Source organism: Myotis nattereri (assembly GCF_964212035.1).
Source record: "Myotis nattereri genome assembly, chromosome: 8".
Lineage (NCBI taxonomy): Eukaryota > Metazoa > Chordata > Mammalia > Chiroptera > Vespertilionidae > Myotis > Myotis nattereri.
In genome coordinates this window covers 41815252-41836641 of record NC_138083.1, presented here as the reverse complement: position 1 = coordinate 41836641, position 21390 = coordinate 41815252, and the positions used below count along the sequence as shown (strand labels likewise).

Here is a 21390-nt window from a genome sequence, read left to right as displayed (position 1 = left end):
AATCAATTAAAAATAAATAAATAAAAATAAAAGGAGGATCACACACCTCTGGCAACTGTCCTCTGAAACCCTCTACTGGAATAATAATGTACAGCATGAAACACTGCTCAAATGAACTATAAGTACCATATTTAATCTCACTTAAGACGCCATTGACTGTAGGATATACCGTTGTTTTTATGTAATACTGAGACACACAAAACAACTCTGCCAGCTCCAGGAGTAGGGAGGGGGAGGAGCCTTATCTGTTCTTTCCAGGGTATTGCACTCTCTCTCACTTCAAAGTGCAGCCCCCACCCTGCCTTTATCTGTGAGGGCAGCCTCTCCCCGTCCCTTAGTCTGCAGTATTGAGGAACTCCACACCCTAGGCATTTAGGCTGCAACGTTTCAGCGGTGGACAGGAAACGTGAGAAGCACCGGGATCTTACTATGCCAATCTGATGGTAGAATGTCTCCAAGTAGGTTAGAAAGCCAGGGCCACTTCCACCGCACCTCAGGTCGCCAGGCGCGCCTTAGACATGGACTTGATGATTTTGTGGAGGTTGGCAGTTTTCGGATGAGCCACATAACCTTTGACCAATCAGTCATTTGGAGTTTGCTTATAGGGTCTTGTCCTCTGGTGTGTTTTTAGTCACAGTTCACCGTATTTTATGCAAGAGGACATAAGTTTGGTGGCTTAGAAGGACAGACAGCTGAACTTGGTTTCGTTTATACCTTTTCCTTCCTCTTTCTGTGGTCCCCAACCAGCGAATATCGGGTCAGACCCTCCTTCCCACGCAGACATGCTTCTCCTTTTTTTTGCTCTTCTACACCTGTTCTTGGTAACATGGTTCCTTGGATCACGTTATTGAGGATTATTTATAATGTGTTTATCTTCTTCAATGTAACCTAAATGTTTCCTGTGTTCCAATTTAGTGTCATTCTTTTTTTAAATCCTCACCCAAGGATATCTTTCCTTTGATTTTTAGAGAGAGTGGAAGGGAGAGGGAGAGACACACAGAGAGAGAAATATTGATATCAATGTGAGAGAAATACATTGATTGGTTGCCTCCCCTCCCGCCCAAACCAGGGCCGGGAGCCTCCAACTAAGGTATGTGCCCTTGACTGGAATCGAACTTGGGACCCTTTGGTCACCGATGGATGCTCTATCCACTGAGCCAAATGTGTTAGTGCTGGTGTCGTATTCTTAGTTTTAGCCCCTGCTATTGGTTGGATAGTAACATTATCTTGGGTTTATTTATTATTACTTAATGTTTATGTGGTGTATTCTCATATTATCCCTGAGCACAAGTTAGGCGTAATTGTATGAAAAGACAGGGAAATAAGTCTGGGTAACTTTAGGAAATTCTGAATTTCATGATTTATAAATGCCTAAGAATTGTGTGGTTGTAGATGCTTTTAAAATGCAGGGAAAAAGATTTAGGAGGACAAGAGAAGATTTAGAAGACTTAGGTGCTTAGGTGCCAAGAACAATGATTTGAAATCTCATTTGGTACCTCCAGTTTACGAATTGCTGTTGGGTGTTTTTCCTGTATGAATACAGAAGAATCATTTCAGTCATTTGTTATCAGTGAACATGTATCGAGTATCCCAAAGCGTTTCTATAAACTTGGTGACCTTGTGCCTGAGGGCACAGGAGGAGGGCGCTGGGTGGTGGAAGTGGGTGGGAGCAGAGAAGGAAGGAACACGGGCTCTGGGATGGGCAGAGACGGTAAAATTTCAGCTTGAGCATCTGCTGGGTGTGACTTTGGGCAGGTGCATTGACCTTGGAGTGTCTCCGTTTCCCTCTCTGAAAGGGGGTCCAAACCAGAGGGAAGGAAAAAGCAAAGTGCCTGTTACTTGGGAGGAGATTCCTGTTCTTTTCTCTCTTCTCTTGAGCCTCTCATCTCAGTAAGGAGAAGAGAACTAGGCCCAGGTTTTTTGTAATCCTCACCAGGTCATGCTTAGAGATGGAGAGAGGGAGGGAGGAGGAGGAGAGAGAGAGGGGAGAGAGAGAGAAAAACAGAGAAACATTGATGTGAGAGAGAAACATTGATTGATTGCCTTCCCCTGACTGGGAGTCGAACTGGCACCTTTCGATACTCAACCAACTGAGCCACTCCAGTGGGCAAAGCTTGAGTTTTAAAAACCATTGTGCTAAGAAAGGATGTGTGTATATAAGGAGAGGGGTTGGTCCCAGACAATAGTGATTAAAAGTCCATGTGCTAGCTGAGGACTGGGTAAGATCCAAGGAATAGTCTAAACTTCCCCCCGTTTATCAGCACCATAGGAAATTAGCGCAGCTGTTCTTTGTTCTGGACATTGCATTACGTTTGGCGACTCGGAGGAATCTATATAAAGATTAATACTTTCTCCTTTCCACACATGCTTCCTAATAGCCCCTCACAAATACTATATTGGATTCCGGTACGTCCACCCTTTAACAGAAGAAGCAATTGAAGAGATGGAGAGAGATGGGCTTGAAAGGGCTATTGCTTTCACGCAGTACCCACAGTACAGCTGCTCTACCACAGGTAAGGGCTTCTGACAGTGGGTGGGTGGGCAGGGCCCTGGCAGAAATAGCCAGGAAACTGAGTGCGGCAGGAAAGGATAAATCCTTTGTGATTTGAATGGCAAATCCGGCCTGTCTGCTTTAAACTCGAGAGTTCAGGTCAGTCCATTTGAAATCTCATGGTTCGTCTGTCCCTTGAGTTATTGGCCAGACTGCTCAGAATTACAAATGGTGGCGGAAGGCGGTGGCTGCTAGTGTTCAATGCTTTAATGCAGCGATTTCAACCAGGGTGCCCCAAGGATTTTTAAAACACGCAGCATCTATTTAGTCAAGGGCACTGACCTCTTTTCCCTTAGATTGTAAAACAAAAACAAACAACAACAACAACAAAAAAGACAACAGCCAACATAACAGTAGCAGCAGTAGCAGTATGGTAGGAATGAATCAAAATTATACCTTTTTCTTGTCAGATTGGCAAAATATATATATTTTTGGTGTGCTGCAGAATTTTAGTAATTAGTTTATATGTGCCATGAAATGAAAAAGGTTGAAAATCACTGGTGTAATGGATCAGGATTAAGCACTTTCTATATTTGTATAATAAACTGATTGTTATGGATACCCTACTATTCTTATTAATGTAGCAAAGGTGATCACTGTTTACATTTTAAAAGCCCATAGAATATTGGGAATAGTGTTATTTTATTGTTGTTGTTGTTGTTATGCTTCAGTTATGGGTTGGTTACTTGGTTAAATCACAGCCCAATTTGAGGTTTCCTCCGCAAACCTAGAATTCTAGATGCATGTTATTTCCTATATTTAACAGGAGCAGGAAAGTAATCTGCATTTGCCAATCCCTGTCTCATCAGTTGTGGGTGAAGCTTCTTCTGTCACCTACACATACATTTGTTTGTATTCTGTTTCAAGGATTGGGGTCAGCACACTTTTACTCCCAAACCGCTTTGGATATCAGTGTATATTACTGTATAACTCTAAGGAGAGACGGAAGGCCCCTGGAAGACCTGCTGTGTGTAGGGCGCCTATGAAAACGCCTGAGCTCTCAGGCATCAGCAGTTGGCACTGAGATTTCCTTTGGAAATGTACCTCTCCAACTTCAAAATGTCGGTGATACGCTATTGGAGAAGAAATCAGATTTTATGAATACCTAAGCTATACTTTTTTTTTTTGGCCTTGTTTTAAAAATATATCTCAACATGTAAATGCTCTCAAAATTAGACAACTTAAGAAGATCGTTACTTATATGACGAAGGATTGACTGTGGGTTTCATTACACAGCTGGCTCTATTCGTGTGCTTAAAACATCCATGTCTGTGCAGTTTTTCTCCAGTATACCTCATGTGGAAGGGCACGCACCTCTTCCCTGCAGAGTTATGAAAGCCTTCGGGAAGCACATTCATTTCTTTGAAGCCACTAGAGTGTCGTTTTTCTATTGCATCTTGTAGACACACGTTGTGGCAGAGCCGGTATATTCTGTATATCAATCACAAGTGATTTTTTTAGTTATACTTTCTTCTTAATTACTACTTTTGGTAGTTCATGGATGGTTCTGAGTGACCTAGGGCAACTTATGTGGCTTCCAGAACCTGGAATAGACTCAGTTTGGATTCTCCTGGTTCATTGTATTCTACTCACCAAAGTGAACTCATTTGTCTTTTTAAAGTTGAGTCTTAGCCTAAGAATATTCCTTTGATTTAAATATGGCTCTGTCCCGACTAGCATTGTAAGTTGGAAACCTAACTGATGAGTAGTCTCATAGTTAGAAACCAGTGGATTGGTGTTGGGAAGCATGAAATGTTTTGGAACTTCTGCCCTACATTAAGATTGAGGAAGAGTCCTTGTGTTAGGATCAGTTTCATAGGATTAAGGCTTGGCCCCAGTTCCAGCTCTCCTAGGCCAGGATAAAATTGTATTGGGTTGGTACCATTTACCTCCTGTTAGGCTTTAAATTTTCATGATTTCCATCTCTTCCTTAGAAATACATGTTTTTTTTTAGATTACCTGTAAGGTTTTGATACTCATTTAACTTATTCTGTGGGATGATGATAATGTTGTAAAAGCAGATAAAAAGAGAGTGCTCATGGAAACCTCAATAAGCTGCTGTTTTTATCAATAAGCCATTAAAAAAGATGGTTATAAAGCTTTTATTATAATGTGGGAAATACTCTTCTCATAGTATTAACTAAAAATGCCCAAAATACTCAGGATGCAAAGTTGCATACATATTAAATTACAACTTTGTAAAACAAGATAGCTAAAAGGAAATATAACTGGAAAGAACTATGCTAGCATAAAACAATGGTGTACTAGTAAAATCGGAATAATGGCTGGCTTCTTTCCTTCTCCCCCACCCCCTACATTTGCTGCAATGGGGTTGATTACCTTCATAGTGGGAAAATAATTTCAACATGCTGTTAATTGTAAGACTTGGTCACTGCAAATAACGACCACTAGTATTTCATAAATCCACTGCCATCGTGTTTCTCACTAGAGATAACCTCAATAATCTTTGAAAGGCCGTTGAAATGGTTTGCTTTTCAGTGATCTTCATTTGCAGGGCAGTGAAGTCTGTATGCATTTTAGAGCATTTTTGATATGATTGTAATTAGACTGACTCAGTATAGAAGCAGTTGTCTATGTTGAACTTATACTTACTGCCTTTACTAGTCCTGTGTTCTTATTTTCACTGTAGTCAGTAGGCATCTACTAAGTGGCCCCTGCCTATTTCAGGGAGCAGCTTAAACGCCATTTACAGATACTATAATGAAGTGGGGAAGAAGCCCGTGATGAAGTGGAGCACAATTGACAGGTGGCCCACGCATCCCCTCCTCATTCAGGTAAGCCGGAACCTACCGCAGCCCATCACAGTTCACTTACAGGTGTCCCTCTGAGCCTCACGGTTCTCTGGCTTAAATTGCATGCTGGGGATTAAAAAAAGGATTATTGTGACAAGAGAAAATACATTTAAAGATTAAAGTTTAGACTCTCTTGTTTCTTCAGGTTAATACTGTTAGTCACAAATCATAGCAGAATTACATTTAGAGTTTTGGGTTTCCCAATGATCAGAAGAACATTAAAGATTACGCAAGGTGTTTCTGCTAATGTACATTCATAGACTGAGTGGCGGACAAATAAACACTCTGTGTTCTAAATCCTTTAAAATATCAAAAATTTTAAAACTTAAAGGTATTATATCTACATGTTCTCAGACATGAAAAGAAATTTAACATTTCAATCAAGAAAGTTTTATATATTAGAAGAAATTTCAAAATTCTTCCATGCAATTTATATTTATAATATTTATATTAATAGGTGACATTAGGAGAACAGTGAAAAGTATAATTCTAAAGCCAATGGCTTTTTGTTTTTAATTTTATTTTTCAGTTACAGTACATTCAATATTATTTTAGTTTCACATGTGCAGCATAAAGATTAGATAACCATATACTTTACAAAGTGGTCCCCCAATATTTCCAGTACCCACCTGGCACTGTACATAATTATTATACTAGCATTGACTATATTCTCTATACCAGCCGTCGCCAACCTTTCGGACTTCACGGACCACCAGTTGGCGACTGCTGCCCTATACTGCACTTTATACCCCCTCAGATTATTTTGTGACTAACAATTTATATTTCTTAATCCCTTCACCTTTTTCAGCCACACCCCCAACCCTCCTCTTCTCTGGCAACCATCAGTCTGCTCTCTGTATCTATGAGTCTGTATCTGTTTTGTTCATTTGTTTATTTTGTTCTTTAGATTCCATATATAAGTGAAATCATACAGTATTTCTTTTTCTCTGTCTGACTTATTTCACTTAACAAAGTACTCTCTAAGTCAGCGGTTCTCAACCTGTGGGTCGCGACCCCTTTGGCGGTCAAATGACCCTTTCACAGGGGTCACCTAAGACCATCCTGCATATCATATATTTACATTACGATTCATAACAGTAGCAACATTACAGTTATGAAGTAGCAACAAAAATAATTTTATGGTTGGGTCACAACATGAGAAACTGTATTTAAAGGGCCAGAAGGTTGAGAACCACTGCTCTAAGTCCATCCATGCTGTTGCAAATGGTAAAATAGCTTTAACTAGCTTTTATTCATTCATTCATTCATTCATTTTAATATCTTCTTTTGCCCTCTGAATACAAGAGCGTTGCTATAAATGCCCTATATCATGCAGATATAGTTTTGTTCTGCCAGTGGAAGTTTCTGCCTTTGAGTTAGTTGAGGTAGGAGAAATATTAAGTGATTCAGATTTCACCCAGTTTATGTTTCATTCCTTGGACATTCTCTGACTGGCAAAATACCAACTTACTAGTAACATCTTTTTTAAAAGCCTGGAATCATTTAAAATCTGTAACCGCTAGATGGTGCTAGACATCATTAAAAGCAGGCCAGCTCTCCGTGAGCAGACTACCTTCCTTAGGCTTGTAGAAGTCAAGGGTTAACCCTTAGGTTGAAATTCGGTTTTAAGTCAAAAGTGAAAAGAAGGCACCTTCCTAGGGATGGGTGTGGTTTTGCTTCGGTGTCCCCACTCGTCTGCTGGTCCAGTCAGTCCCACCAGAGCCCCAGTGAGCCGTGACTCTTGCTCTTGGAGGCCTGGACTGGGAACGAGGGGTGTTTCAGGTCAGCACTGACATGTGGTAGAGAACTGCGGGGTCTGCACAGCATCTGCCTGCCCTGATCCAGTGAGTAATTAGATTTGCATTAAAATTCAGCCATTTGAAAAGGGGGGAAGCAGAAAGATGGAAAGGTCTCTTAACTGAGGAAGTCTCCGTTCACAAAATGAAAGGGAATCTCAGAGGCATTTATCTGCCCCCTGGATGCTGTGATTGAAGGCTCTGAGAGCCGCCTGCCTCTTTCATTCTGCTGAGGGAGTGCATGGAGAAAATACCACAGATGGATTCTAGATGACTTAAGTAGCACTTGGGCTTGCCCACGGCTCCTCAGGTTTGACGATGGCTTAGGGTCTGTTGTAAGCCGTAACAAATTGTGTTTGTACTTGCAGGTTTGCAAGAAGAGAAAAGGAAAAATATTAAACTTCTTTGGGAACAAAACATTGATGCATAGATTTTATTCTTAATATTATGTAGATTACATGAGAAGGAGATTGGCTATCTAGCAGAAATAGAAAAAACACACAAACCCAAACCTAGACCCTAAACTAAAACTATAAAAATATAGCTAAAAACTAAAACTAAAAAATTGAAACCAACATTCCCACTTATTATAGGCAGCAATTACATAAAACGGTCATTTTACTGCTGTTACCCAGCTGTTGGAATAATTGGAGTAAGTGGATGTTCCGGGCTCCCACATGAACTTCGCAGCGGGCCTCCTCATCTAGGCTTTTGTCCAGAAATAATCTTTTGTGAGCATCTTTAGTTTCCAAACACTGCAAAGACTACCAGAAAATCCTGTTTTTGTTTGCATCTACTCCTGTCACAACCTATAAGTCAATAATAAAGTTTGAAAAGGGAACCAACTCTCTAGGTGCCATTTTGTGCCCTGGGGCATTTATTTACCAATTTTTGAGGGTTCTGTAAAGATTAATAATATCTCAGTATTTATTGAGGAATAATTTGCTCATCCTAAATTGGTATATATCCACATACCAACAAGTATAAATTTACATGGTTCTGGTAAATTGTCCTTTATAATGTTTTAAAAACCTTTTTATTTGGTGGGCTAGAAGGGGTCAATGGGAGAAAAAAGGGGGCATATGTAATACTGTCAACAATAAAGATTTAAAACAACAATAAAAAAACCCTTTTTATTTGGAAATAATTTCAAACATGCAGAAAAGTCTACTCTTTACCTAGATTCACATATTATTAATATTAACGTTTATCTCTGTGTATGTATATATCTATACATCATTTTTTTCCTGAACCTTTTGAGAATAAGTTTTAAACATATACAGTCATATATAAAATCACTCTTTATACCTAAATAGCAGGAAGATTTTCTCCCATAACCATGATACAATATTCAACTTCAGTCAATTTAACATTGATTAATTTATCTAATCCATGTTTATATTAGAATTTTGTCAATTGGCCCGTTAATGTCCTTTGTAGCATTTGCTTTATAAGTGAAATGACAAAGAATGATTAAAGTGTAAGATGAAAGAAAGCCTCCTCAGATCTGGTATTTCAGCACCTATTGATGTGAGTCGGAAAGTGCCAACTAGACGAAGGGAATTAACTGGTCTGGTCGACAGAGGTTTGGGGGAGGAGGTGGGCCTGTGTTCTAGCCCAAGTTCCACAGATGTGACTGAACGGGCCCCCAAGCCGGCGCATCTTTCTGCCCTCTGTGAATTTAATGGGACTTTTACAACCTCTCATCTGTTGTTGTGAAGGTTGTTATGAAGATTGACTCAGTGAGGATATTGGGCTCAGAAGGAAATGGTCATAAAAATAGATGATATTTTCTTATTCCTCTACTATTTCTGTCTAATGCATTTTAATGCAATATGCCTGAAAGCCAAACTAAGGAGATTTAGAAAGACCCTGTAAGCTGTTTTCCTGCTAACGGAGCAAATGAGAGGTCTTAAAACAACTTCTCCTTCCCATCTGTGTTTCCTTTCCATCTGGAAGTGTGCCCCGCTCCTCCCGGGGGACAGCAGATCCAGAGCGTTCATTTTCAGTGAGCCATTAGCGAGCGTTAGAAGTTTCCCATCAAATTCCCCAGGCCCCTGAAACCGTTAGGAGCCATTTTGATGATGAACCAAAGCAAGCGAGACCGTACTGTTTGCAATTTTTTAAGAAGAGAGTTCCGAGTTTTGAGGGTTGCTCCGGCATTCCTGGTGTGGCTCTCATTTTAAAAACACTGTCTTTCACTTCCACCACTTTCTTCCACTTGCTCCTGACCCCCCTCTCTCCGCATTCCTGCAGTGCTTCGCAGACCACATTCGGAAAGAGCTGGACTGTTTTCCACCCGAGAAGAGGAGCGAGGTGGTCATTCTTTTTTCTGCCCACTCACTGCCAATGTCTGTAAGTAAGAACATTTTGTCGGATGACCTCATGGTAGAGGATTTCTCGATGTGTAGCATGGACCCAGTTTCTACAATGTCCTGAATTCTAAAATCTCAGACTTAATGTGGTGCTCATTTAACTGATTCATTTCTTGAGACCTAATAATGATTCATTCTGATTATAATATTTACAATTTATAATACTGTGTAGAAATCATAACAATCTGAAGATATAGTCACATGTAAGGATTTCTAATAAGTGGCACAGTAGACTGCTCTGACTTGTCTGATGTTTTGGCGGCTTGACCGTAGGCCCTCCATTCAGACGGAGGGCTCTCAATCTCACTCTTTTGTCCTCGAGACTTGACAGGGGTCTTCTGAGTTCCAGGAAGCGAGTACAGGTGGTTGTTTTATAATCCTCACCCGAGGATATGGTTTTTTGGTTTTTTAAAATATATTTTATTGATTTTTTTACAGAGAGGAAGGGAGAGGGATAGAGAGTTGAAAACATCGATGAGAGAGAAACATCGATCAGCTGCCTCCTGCACACTCCCTACTGGGGATGTGCCTGCAACCAAGCTACATGCCCTTGACTGGAATTGAACCTGGGACCCTTCAGTTCGCAGGCCGACGCTCTATCCACTGAGCCAAACAGGCCAGGACTGTTTTTTTTTTTTGGTTTTTTTTTCTTTAAATATATTTTATTGATTTTTTACAGAGAGGAAGGGAGAGAGACAGAGAGTTAGAAACATCGATGAGAGAGAAACATCGACCAGCTGCCTCCTGCACATCTCCTACTGGGGATATGCCCGCAACCCAGGTACATGCCCCTGACCGGAATCGAACCTGGGACCCTTCAGTCCGCAGGCCGAGGCTCTATCCACTGAGCCAAACCGGTTTCAGCACAGGGCTGTTTTTGTTTTTAAGATTGATTTTAGAAAGAGAGGAAGGGGAGGGGGTGGGGGAGAGAGAGAGAGAGAGAGAGAGAGAGAGAGAGAGATAAAGAGAAAGAGAGAAAGAGAAACATCCATTGGTTGCCTCCCATATATGCCCCCACCGGGAATTGAAGTGGAAACTTTGGTGTAAGGGACGACACTCCAACCAAATGAGCCACCCTGCTGGGCACCATTAGGGTTTTTAACTTGCTAAGACTAAGGACCACGCTTGGGCCAGCGAATACGCTTGGGCAAGCGAATACGAGTGTATAGGAACAAGGATGATGCAGCAGGTATGCCAGCGTGATACATGGAAGTGCTTGGAATAAGCAGCCAGTTTCATCAGCTCAGAACTAGCATCCTGTCCTACAGACATTGCTTTCAAAGCTGGAGAGGTGGAGAATTTCATCTTCGTGGGTGTTATCCAGGTTTTAATTCCAGGGCAAATGGAGTTAATGAGAGTCTCGGCCACTCTTCTAATTGGTCTTTACTGCCACCTTGTGGTCACCAGGGTCGAGCCCTTTGCAGCTTTTCCCACTCCTACATCTCAGCTAAGCAGTTGCCCTTTCAGCAGTATGTGGCCCTGGAGATCAACTTCTCTCCTCTGGAAGCCTGCCTGTTTCATTTGACCAGGTTTCTAGTCTCTTTTTCTGGCATTATGCAAATCCTCTTCACATGTCCACCTTCCTTCTCCACCCTCGTCCTATTTATAACTGTCCCGGTGTGTTGAGACCACGTCTGAAGTGCCAGAAGGGAGGCGCTTGAATTGGGAAAGGAAGAAACACATTTTTACACATGAACGTTTCCAGGTGCTACCTTCTGTTCTCTCACCCTCGGCCCCACTTCTCCCTGCACCCCCCCCGCCCCCCAGGTCTGAGCATGCTGCTCCCAGGTTTTTTTTTGCTGCCCAGGGTTCTGTGTGGGTCTGAGGAATGCCATGAAGTTATTACGATAAGAAAGGGGTGGGTGGAGTGTGGGATTGCCGAGGAAGAAAATGGATGTAGCAGCTACTTTTACCCCTATACTCCCCTCCCTCGCTTCATGGCTTTTTAAAAAATGAACTATTTGAAAACATTTTAGATTTACAGAATATTTGCAAAAATAGTGCCACATCCCCTTCACGTGGCTATGCCTGAGGTTGACGCCGCACATAACCATAGTGCAGTGGTCAGAGCAAGACCTGAACCATGGGCAGCACTGCTAACCGAAGGCCAGGCTCTCCTCGGGGTTCACCACTTCTTCCACCAGGTCCTTTCTCGGCTCCTGACCCAACCCAGGACCCCTCCTCACGTTCAGTTGTCCTGTCTCCTTGTGTCCTCCCATCTGTCTTTGTCTTTCATGACCTTGACAGTTGTGAAGAGGGATTTTGTAGAACGTCAGCTGTGATGTAGCATGCTCTCTTGCTTGGACGTGTCTGGTGTTTCCTCATGATTACACCGAGGTTGTGCCTTGGAGGGAAGGAGACCCCAGGGGTGACCTGTCCTCCTCAGAGCATCATCTCAGGGGTACGTGATGACAGGTGTGCCTTCCTGCTGGTGTTATGATCGTTGGTCATTTGTCAAAGGTGGTGTCTACTGGATTGTCCATGGCGCAGTCATTCTTTTCCTTTTTGTAATTAAAAAATACCTTAGGGGAGAGTCTTTGAGACTACCCAAGTGTCTTATTTCTCATATTTTTGCCCCGCAATTTTAGCATCCATCGCTGGATCTTGCCTGTAGCAATTATTTCTGTGCTGCTCTGATGGTGACTTTATATTTCCCTCATTCCTTCTACATTTATCTTTCTAATGGCTTTTTAACTAATTTTTAGTAGATCATAAAATAGTTCATCAGTATTTCATGTCAGCAGTATTTATTGAGCACCTTTTATATTTCAGACACTGTTCTATCCACTGTCACAGGATCTGGGAATGAACAAAATAGATATAAATGTTTGCCCCCAGCGAGTGGGGGAAACAGATAATAAACATAATACATAAGAAAATATTGTGGTATTTTAGAAGGTAATAAGTGTTACATTGAGGAGAAATATAGCAGGGTAAGAGTGTTAGGGACTCAGCATGAAACTAAATATTAAAGCAGTAAAAATACAGTTTTACTAAACACTTTCAAGGTATTAAGCTGTTCTGTCAGAAGCGTTTATCAGACATTCGCTGTACACAAAGCATTCGTCTGTAGTCCATTGTTGTAGGAAGAGGAATTGGAAGGCATAGGTAAAAAAAGAAGGAGGAGGAGGAGGAGGAGGAGGAGGAAGAAGAAGAAGAAGGCGGCACCAGTCATATCCTTCAGGACCTTGGAATCTGAGCCCATGTGCTGCTTCTCTCGTCTCTCTTCTTCCACTGGCGTTTACCCTTTTCTTCCCCTGAACCCCATAAGCTCAGTTCCATACACAGTCTCCTTTCAGTTCCCTTCCAGTCAGCCGCTCCAGTGACTACCAAGGTAGAAGTCTCATCCCATATTGACTCCTGTCCAGCTCTGTGTCATTCATTGCCCTGTTACAGATGGGGGCACAGAGAGGCCCATCCTCCATCGTTACACATTGTCAGTTTCCCACGGATAACATGGGGCATAGAATTTGACCTTTTCTTAGGGTCCTTAGAGATGATTGACCCTTGGACAATGAAGAAGTGGATCCAAGGAAGTTTGGCGATTGAGCTCAGATTGTGTTGTCTTTAGTGAAGAAGACAGAAGGGGAGGACTCCGGTCCAGGGCTTACCTCCTTCAACTGCGCGTCCCAGGCTCTTGGAACCCTTCACAAGGTTGTGACTGACACCCATGTGTCTCTGCTGCAGGTGGTCAACAGAGGGGACCCCTATCCTCAGGAGGTGGGCGCCACTGTCCAGAAAGTCATGGAGAAGCTGGGTTACTCCAACCCCTACCGGCTGGTTTGGCAGTCCAAGGTGGGTGGCTTCCGCACGTTGCGGGCAGTCGGCTCTTTCGAGGACACCTATTTTAGGACTTAGTTATGAAACGGTGAGATTTGGCTGTTCCATACACACAGACTGTGTGTAACCTGATGGCTTACCATGGGCAGAAAGAACTCTGCCCGCCACTCTGACGGGAGGGGAAATCGAGTGACTAGCTGAGTTCCATTGACTCACTGTATTATTTCCAGTTGTAGTGACAGAACTGGTATTTATAGCCTGCCAATTTCTAGAAGGATTCCAGCTTCAATGTGGAAATACCAAAACCCATTAAAGCAGGTGGAAAGCACGGCCCTTGCTCTCAAGAAAGGTGTGTGTGCCTGGGGCAGTGCGAGGCCCGACAGCGGGAGAAGTGGGGCCATTGGGCACGCATCCTCCTTTCTCCTAGGTTGGTCCGATGCCCTGGCTGGGTCCTCAGACAGACGAGACCATCAGAGGGCTTTGCGAGCGGGGGTGGAAGAATATCCTCCTGGTCCCCATTGCGTTTACCAGCGATCACATTGAAACACTGTATGAACTGGACATCGAGTACTCTCAAGTTCTAGCTAACGAGGTAACGCTGCCGTCTGCCTTATTAATCCCACTGCGATTGGTTTTAAAGGGAAACTGTCTGTCGGGATCGAATTGTGTCATTCAAAAATACTGTGTGGTATATGTGTGTGCAGGTACTCTGTCCTCCTTGCTCTGAATAATACTTAATCTGAGTAAGAAATCTGACCACATTCAGTCAGTCCCACTTCCGTGGTGGGGAAGCACTTTTGTGCCGTTCTGAAACTGGGCCCATTGTGGGCAGCGTCACTGTGTTTAATTTGGGTATTGTACCACTTGAAAGTAATAAACACTACATTTCCTTAAGAAAAAATAATTGCACTTCTCACCAACCTGGAGGAAAAAGATTTTATTGTTATATAATTCCTTTTCTTCACTTAATAGTGTCCCTTGGGTTTCGGAGGCATAGAGGAGTCATCGTCATTTAGGAAAAGAGCATGTAATTTTCTCGACCACCTTTTTTTATGCACTTAATTAGCTGTTTACTCCTGTGTTGTTATCAATCTGATTATTGAAATAACAAATACTATGCTTAGTGTCTTGTAATGCAAGATGGATGTGAATTGTTGTTCAGAGTGGAGAAAAACTATGGCTCACCATCTCACGGCTCCTGAGGGTCAGCCTGAAATCTGAGTCCAATTTATAGCATTGTTTCTGTGGGAATTGTGGAGGCGCTGGGACCAAGAAGCCCTCCCCCCATCTTCTGCCAGAACTCCTGTCCCTGGTCATCCAGTGTGATTGATGGAGGCCTGGCCTCGAAGGATCCTTCACCCTCTCTGGGACGGGGTGGCAGGTGCAGTGCCGGGTGGAGAGTGGGTTGGAGGCGAGCTTCAGCCAGTACCCAACCCCACAGGTTTTTGTGTACATGCAGGTCATCAATCAAGTGCTGATGAAGTTAGAGGGTGCCTAAATTACGTGTCAGTAGTTCTGATAAAGAATTTATGGGGACGTTGTAATTGGCTAAAATGAGGTTTCAGGGCTGTCCATGGATTTCATTTAATGATGCCTTCTGTATGCCACCATGACCTAGGCTAACTGTGAGCTTGTTGAAAAGGCTTAAGTGCAGCGTGTACTTTTTTGTTTGTATTGAATGATAATTCACATTCATTCATTTTACTAAACTGAGGTCATTCCTTAGTAAACACATCTTAGTAATCCATGGATTATTAGTGACCAATAAATTAGTCCATATAGAGAATAAAGACAACCATCTAGCTACAATTTATTTTATTATTTTGATGGGAGAATATACTGTTTAAAACAACTAACTTTTCTTTAAAAAGTAGTTTGAATGTTTTCCTCAAATAAAAATAACTTTACTGCTTTTTGATAATAAAAACAATAGAGCTCAGACAGTTGAGAGAAGTATAACATTGAGAGTAGAACTCACTCAGAATCCTACCCTTCAAGCATAATATGTTAATTCTTTGGTAAAAATAAGACCTCTTTTTCCTCTATATGTGTGTGTGTATATTTTAATTAAAATGTTATTCTTCTGCATGTTTAACAAAATGGCTTTTTATTCCTAATATTTTGTAGCCTTTTTTTTTTCTTAAAAATATATTATGGACCCATATCAATAAATAATTATATCTAAGTAATCATTTTTAACAAATTCTTAATTAGTATACATTAAAGATGTTTCTAATTTTTTACCATCATATACTGCTCTGTGATAAACATTCCTTTTTTATTTTTCCCATTATTTTCTGAGGATACATTTCTAGAAATGGAATGTAAATGTTGACATATTTTACCTCATTTCCCTACAGAAATGTGTCCTTTAATGCTCCCATCAGCAGTGTCTGAGAACACTTGGCCACCTCTGGTTACCCTGCTGGTACTGGCTTCTCCATGACGTTTTAGACTACAGTCTCTTGTTGAGAACTGTGTGTTTGCTGAACCTCAGCATTTCCCCCATACCAGTCTTCTGATGTTAATGCTGACTTAAAAGAGAAAGCCATCAGCATTTTGGGAAGGGAAAGAGAAGATCCTAACTACCTGAATAAATAATAACGAGATATTTCTCACTTATTTGGGGGATAATTAACTAGATATCTTTGGAGAGGAGAGCAGGGATGGTACTGAAACAATGCTCAGATTTTTATTTTAGGTTTTTAAAATGTAAGGGTATAAAATCCCAACTCTAAATTGAATCCCATCTAGGTTCAATTTCATTAAATTAATTTACCTCTTTTGACACTTGGAATCAAAACAGGTATAAAAATACACTTATGTCAACATTCTGCTTAGGTAGAGTCTATAAAGGTGTGCATTAGAAAGATACAATTTAGAAAAAGAGTGGTAAGCAGACTAAAATTACTTGGGAGTTCTATCAAATACACCCTCAAAAATGGTTTGGAAACAAAGCACCTATGGGAAGGTGCTGGGTAGGGGGAGGAATAGAAATTGAAGAGCCATTTTATGATAATGGTTGAAAATCAGCATATGGCGTGGTCCTGTGAATGTTTCATTTCTGAGCAATGTTAGAATTCTTTTGAAGTAAGACTTTGAATTGTGTGTGTGTGCGTGCGTGTGTTCCGTAGCAGTCAGTTTCTTAAAAAAAAACCCACAAGGAAAATAAAACGTGTATGTGTTTTTCCTCCCTTTTCTCATTTGATTCAGTGTGGAGTTGAAAACATCAGAAGATCCGAGTCTCTTAATGGAAATCCATTGTTCTCTGAGGTATCTCTGGAGTTACGAACCTTTTAGTAGAACATATCAGAGAGTAATCCTCTGAGAAACTCGCTCAGAATATTGGTTTTTCTCACATATTAGAACATTTTGAGGTCCAATTAATTACAAAAATAAAATCGAAATCCTTCTCCTCTCAGTCCTTTTTCCTTTAGATAGCCCCCATTGTCTGACTTCTATCCACCTACCACTGTCTGATTTAAAATCTGCCTTTCAGAGACCAGCGAGGTTTAGCAGGCGGGGGAAGAGGATTTCACTCTCTAAAGTCTCTATTTTAAGTTTTCTCCAAGCTGAGGATGCTTGGGAGAGAAAGACATTATAGAATGTGGTTCAAAGGGTTCATAATTCAGATTAAAAGAAACCCCAAGCCATAGTGATTATCAGGACAGATGGGAGAGGAAATGCATGGATGGGGGAGACAGCAGACTTTTTGTTCTGATGAATCTTTGCCTCTTGTTACCCGCCTTGCAGGCCCTGGCCGATTTGGTGCACTCACACATCCAATCAAACGAGCTGTGCTCCAAGCAGCTGGTTCTGAGCTGCCCGCTCTGCGTAAATCCTGTCTGCAGGGAGACTAAATCCTTCTTCACCAACCAGCAGCTGTGACACCCGCCAGAGGGCCCCGTGGGATTAGGCAGATGCCAACCTGCAGATACCTCGGACTCGGAGGACGCATTTAGAGCCTGAGGAAGGGGGTCATATTAGGGCACGGGCAGCCTTTGGGCACACATTGTGTGATATTTTGAGGAACGACTCTGAAATCCTGATTGAGGGTTTTCTACTTTATATGCCAATGTAGTAAACACGTATTAGTAAACAAAAGTTTCTCATTTGAAATGGCCACTATGCTATTTAAACACTGAATTTTAAAAATGTATCTTATGAGAGGCACACATATTTTAAATACAGATTTTGGTTTTATTGCCCAAAAAAACCTGCAAGGGGACGGAGGGTCCCGGCTGTGGGCTGTCAGTGTGAATGAGGTCTGCTTACAGGTCTCATGCATATAGTTGTTTTGTTTGTTTTTAAGTGGACATAGTTGAGCAAATGCAATATAATTTGAAAAAGAAATGTTACCTAATCTTTCCTAGGCCCGTGGGTTACAGAATGCTGGTGAGGGCCGCTTTTGCCAGTGCTGTGACCTTTCCTGGTCATTTGGTTCTAGTGTGTGAACCTCTCTTTCCTCACCATCAAACCAAATCCCGGCAGATTCCAAAAGTGCTCTGAGCTTCCGAGGCGCACAAGACTAATAAGCGTGTGGAAATCCAGCCTCTGTCATTGGTGGCTGGAGGGAATCTGTGCCACGGGAACAGGGCTCCCGCTGCCTCTTGTCTCTGAGGACTCGAAGCCGGGGAATGCTGATGATGCCATTCACTGTTCAAGCTCCTCCCAGGACCCGTGGACCTTTCCCTCAACCATCTTCTTTATCTTGGTTGACTGTCTCCTTTCTGCACATTGTTTGAAGAATTATTTTTATAAAGTTAACTGTGTTTTGTAACCTTGAATTTTCTTAATTTACGATTTTAATTACAAAATTATATTACATGCAATTGGAAATTTGAAAAGTAGAGAAAAGAAAAATAACCATTCTAATGCAACAGCTAGTACATCATATTATCTTTCATGTCATTCTTTTCCTGTGGGTGTTTTTAATGCCATTGTAACCTTGAATTTGAGTGAAAAGTTCTAAAAATGTAGAAATAATATAGGATCAGAGTCTGATCTTCTGTACTTGGATTTGAATGGATTAAAAACGTCTGATAGATCCATAATGAATTTGTAATGATTACTTTGTCTTTCCTCATTTTCCTAAAACTTTGTTCTTCAAAAGAGCATTGCTTTGATTTTGTAAAAATCCTGTTCATGAAGTGGAAGTATTAATGGAGTCATAGATCTTCTATATTCAGGATTTACTATATTAATCAATATTATGACATTATTAAGGTTTTAACCATTTTGATTCATGCTCTCTGTTAAATCAAAACTAATCCAAATTAGTTAACAATCAAAATTATTGAATAAGGACTTACTTTGTAATGCTTGTCTACTCTAGTTCATAGTTTGCTCACACTGATAATGGCTCTGAAATTTAAGTAGCATCTATATTTTTTTCAAATTGGTTTGCTATTCATAAATTATGTTTCTAGAGAAAGTACAAGGTAGTTCTTTAGAATTTTCCTCATCTGTTTCCATCAGCTTTTTGGGGAGTAAGTTCAAAGCAGACTTTGAGTGGCCGTCCCACAAGAATTGAATTCTCTGGGTTAGTGGCCTGGTGCTGAGGACAGGTTATGCTTGTGGCCATCCCCCCCCCCCCCCAGGACATTTCCTGAGGGCTTACCTCACTTGGACTGCTTTAGAGTCAAATATATTATTATAGAGATGTTATAGAAAACTCCAAGAGCTCTTGAGAGGGTACCTGAGTCCCCTCATTTGCTAAGGAAGCTTCCAAATTACCTTTGAGCTATCTGTAGTAATATCATTGATTCTGAGTTGGAACCTGACTGGCCTTTGTAGCAAGAGGCTAAGGGGGATTTATTGGGATAATTGTCTATGGCATTAGTTCTAAGAAGTGTTACCTTTCATTTATTAACCAAAGATGGGTAAGGGTCATAACGTGACGGTACTATTTGGTAGGACAAACTCAGCAATTGTTCTTTTTAAAAAATATATTTTTTTGATTTCAGAGAGGAAGGGAGAAGGAGAGGGAGAGAGAGAAATGGAAACATCAGTGTTGAGAGAGAATCATTGATTGGCTGCCTCCTGCACGCCCCACACTGGGGATTGAGCCTGCAACCTGGGCATATGCCCTTGACTGGAATCAGACCCAGGGACCCTTCAGTCTGCAGGCCAACATTCTATCCATTGACCCAAACTGGCTAGGGCAGCAACTGTTCTTTTTAGAGCTAATAGGTTTTGAGAATTGTTATCTTGTTTGTCAACTTTGAAATAAAAATGTTTGTCCTGGTAATTAGCGATGCACTGTTGGCAGTTTCTTCAAGCTGCACTTAGGTGCAGACCTGGCTTTAATTGATGAACCAACTTGTACAGAAAACTTGCAGGAGCTGCGATGATGAGGCAGTTTAGCTTGCCAGGGTTACGGAAGGCCCAGCCATGTGTACAGCACAGAAAGAAGGAATCTTCTGAAGAATATGCAGTCTGGAACTACTTACCTTTTTAAAATTAAAAGAAATGTCAACACTCAAAATTTGCTTCATATCGGGAGAAATGAAACTTGTTAAAAAGCCCTTTAAAGGTGTATCAGTGACATGGTATGCTGACTGAATAGTCAAAATCCAGGACTTCTCCTTGGAGTACACATCCTTGCTCAAGTAATCCCATGCACAGAGTATAACCTTCCTTTAGGATTCTGACACATCTTTCCTTCCCGCTGAAATTATTCAGACAATGATGGCTACGTAAGTATGCAGAGAAAGTGGACTTTCTGCTCCACGATGCCCAAACTAAGCCTGTCAGAAGGTGCATTATATTAGTAATCCTAAATTTATGTCATTTAACTGTTTAGCTGCTCTAAAAAAATATATTTTTTCCTTGATGAAAATACACTGACTTGATGAGTCTCAGAATGAAGTCATTGCATCCCACCACCCTCAGCTAATCTATTCAGTTGGGTATTTTATTCAAGAAACCCTAACTTAAGGTATGCAAGAGAGTATTTGCTCAATTTGATGCCGCTGTTTATCCAAAAGATGCTATTACACCAGGAGGGTGAGCCCACACCACTCACTGAGTGGGGCAGCAGGAAGACCACACCCTCCTGAACATAGGTAAGTGCGTGGGTCTGCAGACCTCAGAAATCTGTGTTTGCTTGTCCATGGGGATGCGGTAGGGGTAAGGGGACAACTTGTGTAGCTGTAGCTGGAGGAAAGAATTTAGAGCTGACAACCTTAAGGAAAAACATCTGTGTACATGCGCACGCGTGTGCGTGCGTGCGTGTGTGTGTGTGTGTGTGTGTAAGCTTAGAGCCTCTGACCACATCTCCGAGCTCTTCGCCTTGCCTGAAAGACCCCTCTGTCAGAATCCTGACGGTGGCATTAGAAACAGGTTTCCCAACATTAGGTGGACATGGGAAATCCATTGAGGTGTCACAAGCTGAAAAAGAAAATTATGAGTCGGCCCTAAAATTAGTGCCCTACATTAAAATCATTCAGAGTCTCAGTCTGACCAGCAGTGTGGGCAATCCTCAGAGGAGGGCAAATGCTAATCATTTCTTTGATGATTTATAACAATTATAAAATTAAAACATTCTGTTGAGTCGATGCTGCCAGTATTTGCTGAATGGCACTGAGGTAATGAGAGGTACCGGGTGGGACTGACCCTCGGTGGGACCCCCCCCTCGTGAGATGATTGGCCGTGCTCTGGGAAGTGGGTGCCCTCTAGAGAACACAGCCCTAATGTAGGGCCCAGGAGAGGAAGAACTGCTGTTGCTTTCACTGTGGGAGTCAGATTAAGTCTTTCTACAGGGAAAAGGAAGTGGAAAACAAATGCACCCTGTGATAATCAGTTTCTTACAATAAATATGCTTTGATAGTGCTGGCTTAGTTGTTTTTAGCTGAAATCATTAGCTTCTATTTTTAGTGTAACAACTACTGGCTAAATTAGTCTACAGTAAGCCATTAAGATGGATGTTGGAATTAAAAACATTTTTGGAAAAAAGCCTGGTTTGGGCCTTTATTAGGAGCCCTTGGGCAGGAACTGGGTCCTGTGTGGGGCCGCTTGAATGCTGTCTCTGACCTTCAGGCATTCGGTCTTAGCAACCCGCCTCTGAAACGGGA

General features: G+C 41.6%; 1 protein-coding gene across 3 annotated transcripts in view; it reads left to right on the top strand.

The window, feature by feature from the left end:
• The window catches only part of FECH (ferrochelatase), a 32496-nt gene extending 12934 nt beyond the window's left edge, over positions 1-19562 (top strand). For 2 of the 3 annotated variants that reach the window (XM_081096496.1, XM_081096494.1), the window contains 7 exons: positions 2379-2513; positions 5240-5346; positions 9417-9515; positions 13223-13330; positions 13743-13907; positions 16529-16588; positions 17069-19562. In XM_081096496.1, the coding sequence (XP_080952622.1) occupies positions 2379-2513; positions 5240-5346; positions 9417-9515; positions 13223-13330; positions 13743-13907; positions 16529-16588; positions 17069-17203 (809 nt within the window). In that variant the 3' untranslated portion in view covers positions 17204-19562. The remainder of the gene's footprint in view (positions 1-2378; positions 2514-5239; positions 5347-9416; positions 9516-13222; positions 13331-13742; positions 13908-16528; positions 16589-17068) is intronic. The other variant, XM_081096495.1, reaches the window with a different exon arrangement.
• The last annotated feature ends 1828 nt before the right edge of the window (positions 19563-21390 follow it).